This window comes from Arctopsyche grandis, chromosome 6 (genome assembly GCF_051622035.1).
Source record: "Arctopsyche grandis isolate Sample6627 chromosome 6, ASM5162203v2, whole genome shotgun sequence".
Classification (NCBI taxonomy): Eukaryota; Metazoa; Arthropoda; class Insecta; order Trichoptera; family Hydropsychidae; genus Arctopsyche; species Arctopsyche grandis.
The window spans coordinates 13,464,519-13,475,447 of record NC_135360.1 but is presented as its reverse complement, the minus strand read 5'-3'; the positions used below and the strand labels follow the sequence as shown (position 1 = coordinate 13,475,447).

Sequence of the window (10,929 nt, the reverse complement as noted above, 5' to 3'; positions counted from 1 at the left end):
CGACCAACTACTCTCGCACATTCCGATCAATTTAATTATTATCTTACCACGATTCATCATTATATCCCGAAGGTGTTGGAAAATTTGTTTTCATGCCTGTCCTAAAGTGGCGGCACTACAGAGCGTAGTACCCCATGGCGTAGAGGGAGGCATTTTTAAATAAATACTTACACACCATAAAATAATGTATTTTTTTTAATTCCACATTGTCAGGGTCCGCTCTAGCGTGGAGTCTCGCCCTTTTAATCCCAAGCTATTTTACGAGGTACATGCGAAGAATCCCTAGGCTTTTTTTCGTAATAAGGGGTAGTATTTTATTATTTATCTCAGTTAACATTCAATTCTCGGTATTATTACTAGACTGCGGATACTGCGGATTTTTCCAGGAATCGGGTCGGTTTGGCTCTATTTACAAAGATAGAGTGCAAAAAAAAGGCTCGGCGAACCTTTAACAAAGCATTTACAACAATTGAACAACGAACCCAAGTGTTGTACCCGATAACATAATGTTACGTACGCCGCGGATTGAGCGAATTGCACTTAGACCAACGGATATCTGTTATCGGATTAACTAAATGCATGCACTTACTTCCAAATATTATATCTGGACTCTAAGTGCATTTAGGCTAAACAATGACCGTTATTAGTTATTTCTCAGAATCGGTACGGGGAGACCCAATGTCGTGGAAATACATATCCGAATACGTGACTATACAACAGGTAAACAGATTAGGCGTCCTGAGAGATCTACCCTTTATAAGGCGGTACGTAGGCGATATCAGGTCATTCTGGACTTAGCACTGGCAATGCGAGTATCTCCTGAATCATCAATAAATGCTGTGAAACGACTGTTGGCCTTTTACTTGGATCCTCCACCCACCCCTACGCAACAATATTATCGCATGGGTGTTGGCATATTAAGTTATTAAATAAAAAAAATTAAACGAAATCTTTCTTCGGTCATGTATTCGATCCTCGCGCGGTTGAATTTTTTTCAAATGCCTTTTAAATATATTTATATTTAATTGTTTAATATGAAAAAAAAATGGTAAAAATTATCTACCTACCTACACGTAAACAATATAAAACACCAATAGAAAAATTAGCTAACGGTAAATTCTCTAACAAGAGGAAACATTGGTAGCAATTAGTATATATAGAAGTTTTTTATTTTATTATTGTATCGTATCAACGTTTTGGCAGTGGTAACGTACATATGTATGTCGAATCGAAACAACTATTATAGTACGGCGAGCGTTATCTCAGATATGTAGACAGACACACAGACAGAATAGCGATATTATATATTATCTAATATATAATTTCGAAAGAGACTTTGTATGTAATTATGTATATACCTTTGGTTGGGAATTTCGTAAACAAGTCAAAATTTCTATGACGACGAGTCGATTTTTTTTTTCAATTCAAATAAATTTAATAAAAAAACAAATGAATATTTACTATTAGATTCGCCATGTTTACGCTGTTTATATTACAAATACTGAGCGAAGCCGGGTAAAACTAATATATGATAATTTCAAAAGAGACTTTGTATGTAAGTATCTTTGGTTGGGAACTTCGTATACAAAACAAAGTTTCTATGACGACAATTCAATTGGTTGAATATTATATTTTTTTCGATTCAAATAAATTTAATAAAAAACAAATGAATATTTACGATTAGATTCGCCATGTACAAATACTGAGCGAAGCCGGGTAAAACAACTATTATTATATATGATGATCTATGTACATACGTAGTAACAATATGTGGATGAAGTTTTGTGATCATGCGAAAATTCGAACACGAGATTTTGACTGATTCTAACTCAGAATCGATCACTGATCACGTTTTCATGGTCTAGAAAAATGTTAGTATGTGTCTGTATATTTTGAAAAATATACATATTTTTACGCAATATATGTATTTGATATTGACACAATGTTATTTGAAACTAGTGGCCAGATGCACGAAAATCCATGTTTGTAGAAAAAAATGTCAAAAACAGGTCCGTTACGAACGGTTATATTCATATATACTAATATATGTACATATATTGATTTGTTATGTTTGTACCTTCCATAGTTTAAAAAGAGAATCGAAATGTTTGTAACTGTACACTGCAACAAGTGCGACCGCGCGCACGCTTCGCTCTCCTATGTCGCCCCCACCAAAGTGCGCCCGGTGTTTCGTATTGTCTTAATGTATTACATACATAAATTGTATTGAAGTTTTTTTTTTAACAGTAGTGACAATTATTCCACGTTTATCATAATTTAGTTTTTTTTTATATTATTTTACGGTTCAATGATTATTCCGCAAAAAGCGATGTCGCGCATGTCACTAAGATCTCAATCGCGGAACATTTGGAACCCAAAAACTCCATCAATGGAAAGCTAACCACGCGAAATATTGTACTAACGAGAACTCGAGTACCAGATATTCCATATTCGCTATTTTTGTGGCAACGATTGTCATGCGCGCGATTGCAATTTGCGCAATAATCCGTTTTCCATTATTTACATGTGTATTATAAAATAAAACTATTCGGATAATCAGTTTATTTTTTTTTTTATTAAATAAAGTGGGGGGACTGATATTTTTTACGAGGCCCAAAATTTTAAACTGCCATTGCAGCCCTGCTTGTTATAAACTTATAAATGTACTATACATAACTACATAATAATATGTACATATGATGTCAGTGGTAGAATGCTGAAACTTACAAGGGAAGATTTCTAGATTCATAGCGAATAAGTTGACCAAGTAAGAATTACCCAGTCTTTATTAACAATCTTGACATACTAGGCTGATAATTTTGGAATTTTCTATCAAAATCTAATGAGGAATACCAGAAACTCAACCAGGGAGATGTTAAAATAACATATGCACCCCCTTGATCAAAACAGAATATAAATTTCAGGCATGAATGACATAATTATATATGTATAAGAAAAATAAGAAATATTTCGAAATAAACAATTATATTACCTATATTAAGTCTTACCTAATATAATTTTTTATAAATTTCAATAATCAGTATCACAGATAGATCCTTTTCAACTCTAAATATCTAAAAATATTGGCGTACACATTCACAATAACGATCGAATCGTTTGGCAATGCCATATATGCATAAAAATCAATATTAGACGAAGCACTCAAAAAAGCTCGTAAAAAAAGAATAAAAGTTATAACACATTTTTCACTGTACCCTCTCTTTTCAAATACTGATACACACCATCATAAGAATAATTAAAGGGTTGCTAACTTATGTATGTACATACGTGTAATGCAATTTTTTTAAATGAATGAAAATAGATTCGTGAATTTGTCAACGAAACCGGACCATCATCTGACATTTCACTATCGTCTGGTCCCCTTGAAAGTAATTCCGCCTGTCGGTTACTGTCTAGATATCGTCATAGTAGGTGATGATCATCAGGAAAGGTTGAATGGCTCTGAAATTTTTATGAATAGTACTTATAAATCAATCATGAGAATATTTTTGATATCGAATTTAGGTGTAGACTAAGATTTAGATTGGACTGTTGGACGATGGCGAATGGAAGATGTCTAAATAACACATAATTTTATTTAAAAGTATTTATAATCTATTACAGCAATCTTTAAAATACCAACTTTCATACAAAAAAAATAATCACATGGAGGGTACGATCTTGATATAAGAAACATACAACAAATGACGATGAACAAAGAATGATCTAAGCTTTAGTTTCATACAAGTTTCGATATGATACAATACTGAAGGTATGATTTTCTCGTTTTACAATTTATATTTTAGATCTTGTGATGTCTTGCCTCATCGACCCTAAAGGTTTGGCCCAAAATGAATAGAAAAAATAAGTGGAAACAATAAGAACTAAATAAATTATTTTAAAGTGTTTTTATTAATATTGTTTGTTTGCTTATCAACAATGGACGATTCACTTATTGTCTTTATAATACAATAACTTAACATTCATTCTTACATACTATAGGAAGAAATATCGTTTCATTTTGGTATAAGGCAATATAAAAAAATATAAACTATTTAAAATACAAATTTATACATTTAATTGAGTCCTAGACTATACATATATGTAGATATTTAATGAAATTTGTCATGGACTAAATTTATAATATGTGAAAACAACTTATTTACAAAAAGTAAATTAGTATATAAGGCACGGGTATGAGTTACGCAAAACTATAATACATTTACAAATTACAATATAACCTTACATAAGGCTCTATTGAAAACACAATACAATTGAAACTATAAAAAAAAACTGTGGAAAAAAAAAACTGTGGAAAAAATTATCTAATATTCCAATTACTTGTAAACAACATAAAAATATATTTCTGAAAAAGGCTGAAATATTAGGCTTATAAAAATATTATTACTTAAAGGCAAATGTGAACTATAACATGAGTGTTAAATAACAAAATGTTAATAAAAGTTTAGAAATGTAACAATTTTTAAATATGAAAATACATAATTTGTGCAAATTTAATACACTTTGTTTACAAACAGCCTTTACGCCGAGCAAAATTTGCGTTATAATGTGCAGTGAGTAAGTTTTCTTTGATTTATCCAGCCAAGAAAACCCATACTCTAATTCGTAGAGTACAAAAATGACTAAGACACACAGTGTGAAAATATGATAATGATTTCAAATTTCGTACGAAATTTTGAACAATTGCTTTGTGAGTGACTTCACAAACCTAACTATGAACACAAGACTGATTGATGATACACAGACGAAAACAATTATTATTTAAAACTAAGTTTACCAGACTGAATAATGCAGAATTCAAAAAACAGAATTGTAAAATTCTTATGTCAAAATCATAAATCGAGACCAGAATGTTAAATTGTTTAAAAATAAAATCATTTATGTGCTATTTTTTTTAAATATAGGGAAAGGACACATTTTTGAATCGTTTGCTTTTCAGTACGAAAATAGTCAAATACATTTGTATAATGTTAAATAAATTTTTAGAATAATTTTTCTATAGAAGGCACAAACAATTACAATTTTACAATTCTTCATAAAATGCTACTCTTGCTTTAGTTGACCCTGATTTGACTTTTTTTAAAGTAGAATACTTGGTTTCACCCATTCTTACTTGTTCATCGTGAAGTTGATCGAGTTCAGACTGTTTCTCGTCCACCTTTAGAACTTCAATTTCAGAACGCAAATCGCGCAGTTGATTTTGTAGATGTTTTGACTTTTCAAGATAATCCACTCTGTAAGAAAATTAAATACATCAGAGATATTCCAAGACATCTAGTAATTTATTAACGTAAAAACATTTTAATATAACTTACCGTTGCTTTTCTATTTCCAACGAGAGTTCTTGTATATCGCCATCACCCATTAATTCATATGAAGTGAGCTCTGTTACTAATGGCTCCATGCCTAAAGTGTCCAGCTCTCTGCCTGATATGTGTAAAGATTCTAAATCGGTTTGCAAATCTGTAGGTAAAGAGCACGAAGATGGAAATAATATTGATGGTATAGGTGTCTGCAAAATGAAAAGGTTCAAATTAAATTACAGTTATAAACGATTTTCAGATTATTTTATTATGATATAATTTACTTGTGCAAGTGGGGTGGTAGTATTCCTACTAAGAAAATGTAAAAGGTTTTCTTTTGCTTGCTTTTCAGCAACTCTTGCTTCCAGTAATTCATTCTGAGAAATTAAGATATGCATACATATATTATATATACATAGTATGTTTAATAATATAAAAAGGCATACAAAAAAAATTTTAAACAGAAAGTTTCTTCCAAAAATACCTTCAATCTGTCCGCTTCCGCAGCACGTTTTTCAGATTCTTCAACTAATCTAGCAGTAAGAAATTCTGCCTCTCTGGTTTTCCTTTCCAAATGAATCTACAAATAAAATTTAATTGAAAATAACAACACAGTGATTAGAATTGTAATATTTAGTATAAGAAATGATCTTAATATGCTAAATCTAACTTACTTTTTCTTCTTCCGTTTGTATTGCACTAAGTCTCAATCGAGACATTTCTTGTTCGGTTTCTGACGCTTTTTGAGCTAATAAAGAAGCTTCTTCCTCGGCTACACGACTTTTCTCAGCTAAAAGATCAGCAGTTTCTTCTGATCGTCGCTAAAAATAAATCAGTCGATTAAAAACGTAAACCAAACACAACTCAATTTATTTGTAAACTTTCACTTACCAATGCTTCATTCGCAAGTCTAATTTCTTCTTGGTATTGTAATAATCGTTGTTCCATAGCAGCTCTATCTCTTTCTGCAGTTTCTCGTAACTGTTTTTCCCTTGCTAACTTATTTCTTTCGATTTGACGTCTCTACAATTTTTTTTAATAAAGTATATTTTAGATAATTATTAAAAACACCTTTATGTACAATAATTTGTTTATATATCGGCGTTAAAAAGTAACGTGAATTGATTAGGTCAATATTTAGAGGAAACTCTAATTAAGCAATAATTAAATCGGAGAATAGAAATAAGTTAGTAGGTTATTGTTATCAAAGGTACAAGAAGCGTTTTTAATATATTTACTTTTAAAATTCACCTGTTTTTCTTCTTTTGCTTGGGTTTTCATTTGTTGGACTTCCATGGTATCAGGTTTTCTACGCCTCATATACAAATCATGATTACCAATGCATAAATCTAAAATCTAAATTAAAAATTTGATTGATAATATAATTAAATGATACAAAAGCTTATATGACGCAAAGATAAAATTTAAACTTACTAATTTATTCATTCCTTTGGGAGAGAAAAATATAAAATTTGTTGATGATTTATCTATGAATTTAATAACAAACTTCTTGTCGTCAAAAGATATATGTTTTATTTCAGACCATGGAAATGTTGTTTTGGGTGTTAATTTTTTATCTTTCTCGTAAATATTTAATCCAAGAGCGGTTACACCCAAAAACAGATCAGTTTCTTTTTTATTCTACAAAAAAATAATAAAAATTATTATTTTCAATGATTTAATGACTATATTTAATATTTGAATATTATTTGAAATACTTACATTAATAGCAAAGTAATTTACGCCATACATGTCCAAATCTTGGGCAATTTTCAAATATTCCATTTCTGCTTCATCTCTAGACATACCTTTATGATCTGCATACCTATAAAATATGTATTTATAAATTACGAGATATATAAAATTAAACATTAAACAGTAAAATATGACTATTTCAATATACTATTTGTACCAAATTTTTATTCGGTCTTCCCACATCTCTGGCGTCATCTGATATTGATCAATTACTCTCTGTGGAAGCAAATCTTCACTTGCTAACATTCCTGGTTTGTATGATGAATCATCATAATCACCATACTATAAATTAAATATTTAAAATTAATACACATATTTATTTACTTAAACTTTCTTCGCAATATTATTTACTTTAGCTTGAACCGCATAGCTCGCCAATAATACGGAAGCTTCGGGTGGGCAATAAATGTCCATACTGAGTATAGCTTGTTTCACTTGCAGAAATAACAAATGCTGGGTTACTTCTTGTATGAGCTCTTCGGCGACGTCTTCTGGATAAAATTTACCGAGAAACACAAAAGGAGTTGTGGGTTGTTGAGATACGCATTGATCCTGAACTGGAAAAGACAATTGCACAATGAAAATACGAATTTACAGCAGTCAAAAAAATAAATAAAAAGAGGCTCTACCTTTTTTATCCAGCTTTAGCCATGAGATGAATTGCTTTGAATCTTCATATTGCAGACCAAAATACCACGTTTCCCTTAGTCCTATTGTGCGACACACTAAATCAAACAGATCTCTGCCAGTTGAACGCCACTAATAAAAAAAAAATACATATTAACCTTATTTAATGTGGAATTAAAAGAAAATAAATAAATATTTTAAATTGCTTATAAAACGCGATGTTAGTTTTGTAAGTAGAATGCACAGTTAAATTTGCACAGAGAGTGCTTTTTTTATTTTTAAATGCTTTTTATTATTACGAAATTATGTTCACAATACATCTTATATCTATTTTAATAGCTACTGATCTACTGATCATTTTCTATTTTACAATTTTATTTTATTTGGTTATTAATCATAGTATTATATTATTCTAATGTTAATCTACAGCATAATAGGAAAAAGAGCTCAAAAACCTATTTACAATTCTTACAGAGAGTGCTTTAAAAACGGCTAAGCATATGCAATATGTATGTAATAATAATAAATATGAAAATGTAATCATTTACATAAGAATTTGTTATTTCCTTTCACTGTTTTATTTACTCAATATTTTTGACAATTAAAGTGTCGATAAGGAAAAAGTTAGCGTAGTTTGATATTGGGCTGCGGTAAATTTGTGGTATAGAGGATTATCTAATTGTCATAAATGGAAAGAGGAACATCTGGCAACGAGAAAGGAAAACGCAACAACACAGTGCAACGAGGTGAAGGGTGAAGAACACGGAGAAGGATGACAGTTGACAGTTGTGGGTTGAGAGTGAGAGTGAGAGTGAGAGGTGTGGTTGATGATGAATGATGAATGATGAATGGTGAAGAGAAAGAGGATGGCTCACCTCCAGGTCGAACTCGAGCTCTGCGTCGAGCGTGCACACCTTGACGGGGAACGACTTGGGCGATTTCTTCCTTTTGAATGGCGGCATCGCCCCCTGGCCTTCGCCCCAACAAAACTCACCCACGCAACTAAACACTGCGCTCGTCGACCCTTACCCGCCTTCCGTGACTGACTCGATTCTCCCTTACCAGCCAGCCTGCATCTGCCGCTGCCACTGCCACTGCCACTGCCACTAGGCTACGAAACGACACTACTCCCCTCTACACTAGTGCACTGCCCATTTGGCCACAGCATACCACACTTATGTACATTTACCACTGCCGAATTTACTCATTTTGCTCCAAGTGTTGGCCACTTGAATTTTTAAGTTGAAAAACACGAATCCGGTGACGTTAAAGAGGTAAACGGACTACTAGTCATATGTGAACCAGTCACAGGACAACCGGTCGCTCTAGATCGGTCACACGTGATCACTCGTCACACTAAAACTGGTCACACCCTAAAATCGGTCACGATAAAACTGGTTGACCGATTTTAGGGTGTGACAAGTTTTCTCGTGACCTGTTTTAGGGTGTGACCAGTTTTAATGTGACGGGTGATCACGTGTGACCGATCTAAAGCGACCGGTTGTCCAGTGACCGGTTCACATTTGACTAGTAATCGCCGAACCGTTAAAGACGTTATATTATACGCCCTCAACGGTCTTCCTATTCACTGCATCAATTTATTGTCAATTGACGTTTGTTTATTATTTTAATTCGTTGTATGGAGGTCGAAGATAAACATGACATTTTTATTACATTGTAGGCGGGGTAGGTATGTGTTGTGCTTGTTTTAATAAAGTTTTATTGTTTGCCTAAATATTGTACAAATGTATTAGAATATGTGGGCAAAAGTATGTCGTTCAGCGGTCTCTGGATATGGTAGAGTGTCGCTGGCTCGGCATTCGGCTATGTTCAGCAAGTCTCTGGATGTGGCAGTGTGTTGCTGGCTCGTTGTTCGGCTATGTTCAGAAGGTCTCTGGATGCGGCAGTGTGTTGCTGGCTCGTTGTTCGGCTATGTTCAGAAGGTCTCTGGATGCAGCAGTGTGTTGCTGGCTCGTTGTTCGGCTATGTTCGGAAGGTCTCTGGATACGGCAGTGTGTTGCTGGCTCGTTCGGCTGGTTGATCTTCCAAGTCCGCGTAGTGTAGTGGTGGCAGGTCAGGAGCTGGATGTCGACTGGTCTGCTGCTGTGTGTCGACGCTTGCTGCTGTGGGTCGACTGGCGTTGTTTGGGTTGTACCTCCTTTTATAGTGTTTCTGGCTGCTGGCTGTTGTTGATGCGTATGCGAGGAATGTGTTTTTGTCGATGGGGTAGACTTTTCTGGAACGATTGGCACCGTTCCGCTCGATGTAGTTTAATACTTTCTCGGAGCTTTCTCGAAGGTTTTGGCACCGTTCCGCTTGAGTTTAGTTTAATGGCTGCAGGTGTGCTTCAACCGGTTTTGGGAATGTATTCTGCGTCGCAGTAAATGTTTTGATGAATATGACGAGATTCCCACAACATATTTCAGTAAAAGTTGATTTAATTTTTTCTTTGCTTAATTTTTGGAGTAGTGCTAAAAATCAAAATTTATAATAACGTATTGCTGTGGAGAATATCATTTTTTTTTATTTTTCCTGCTTCAAATAACACCTATTTGAAATAAAGCCAGTGGCGGCTCATCTATACGGGCTGCGGGACTGCAGCCCCCAGTACAGTAAATATGCATGATATTTTTGTCGTTCATATGGTCTGCGGGGCTCCATGCCTACTAGTTTAGTACATATATGTACACGCTATTTTTGTTTGCATTTAATCACCGGTATGATCAACGAGTTACACTGGGAATTCACTGAGTAAAGCGCTATTTTTTTAAGTGATCAATCACTACATTCAAAATGTTAATAGAACATCGATGAATTTTTATTTCATTCGTGTTATTTATGTGTATTGTTAAACTTATGTTTAGAGATGTATTATTTAACTATTCTCTGTTATAAGACTTGATGGTCAAAGGCAGGAGAGGGGGGGGGGCATTAAAATTGAAAATATAAAACATAAAAAAAATTGTTAAAAGCCCTGGGTCATAAATTTAAAGGATTTATTGTTTTTTACATTTTTGAAAGTCAAAATGAGGATTTGGAAAAATTAAAACACATTAGTATATTATTATATATACCTTTATATGAAATTAAATTCATCTTTGGATCCTTTTGAAACTTTTGCTTATGATTTATCTAGATATCATCAACAAAAATTATTTTCTCATGAACGAAGAGAACATAGGTAGTTTTATTTACTTAACAAAATGTGTTCTTTTTTTTAATA

General features: G+C 33.0%; 1 protein-coding gene across 5 annotated transcripts; it reads right to left on the bottom strand.

The window, feature by feature from the left end:
- Nucleotides 1-2,578: 2,578 nt before the first annotated feature.
- Mer (ezrin/radixin/moesin family protein merlin) lies at nucleotides 2,579-9,170 on the bottom strand. Of its 5 annotated transcripts, XM_077433956.1 has the most exons (14): nucleotides 8,582-9,170; nucleotides 7,709-7,838; nucleotides 7,431-7,636; nucleotides 7,237-7,361; nucleotides 7,047-7,149; nucleotides 6,759-6,965; nucleotides 6,576-6,680; nucleotides 6,216-6,347; nucleotides 5,999-6,145; nucleotides 5,809-5,904; nucleotides 5,609-5,701; nucleotides 5,337-5,533; nucleotides 5,135-5,255; nucleotides 2,579-3,462 (listed from the first exon to the last, which is right to left on the bottom strand). In XM_077433956.1, the coding sequence occupies exons 1-14, from the start codon at nucleotides 8,666-8,668 to the stop codon at nucleotides 3,424-3,426; spliced, it is 1,788 nt and encodes a 595-aa protein (XP_077290082.1). In that variant the 5' UTR covers nucleotides 8,669-9,170; the 3' UTR covers nucleotides 2,579-3,423. The 5 variants fall into 5 exon arrangements, with proteins under 5 accessions (XP_077290082.1, XP_077290081.1, XP_077290083.1 ...); XM_077433955.1 differs by lacking the exon at nucleotides 2,579-3,462 and having other exon boundaries at nucleotides 3,603-5,255; XM_077433957.1 differs by lacking the exon at nucleotides 2,579-3,462 and having other exon boundaries at nucleotides 3,901-5,255; nucleotides 5,337-5,404.
- Nucleotides 9,171-10,929: the final 1,759 nt, after the last annotated feature.

Excerpts from the sequence above, each read along its gene's own strand:
- Mer (XM_077433955.1), bottom strand. The coding sequence starts at position 8,668 with ATGCCGCCATTCAAAAGGAAGAAATCGCCCAAGTCGTTCCCCGTCAAG. Across the intron at positions 7,839-8,581 it reads AGCTCGAGTTCGACCTGGAG|TGGCGTTCAACTGGCAGAGA; the intron begins GTGAGCCATCCT and ends TTTTTTTATTAG. Across the intron at positions 5,256-5,336 it reads TTGGAAATAGAAAAGCAACG|AGTGGATTATCTTGAAAAGT; the intron begins GTAAGTTATATT and ends ATTTTCTTACAG.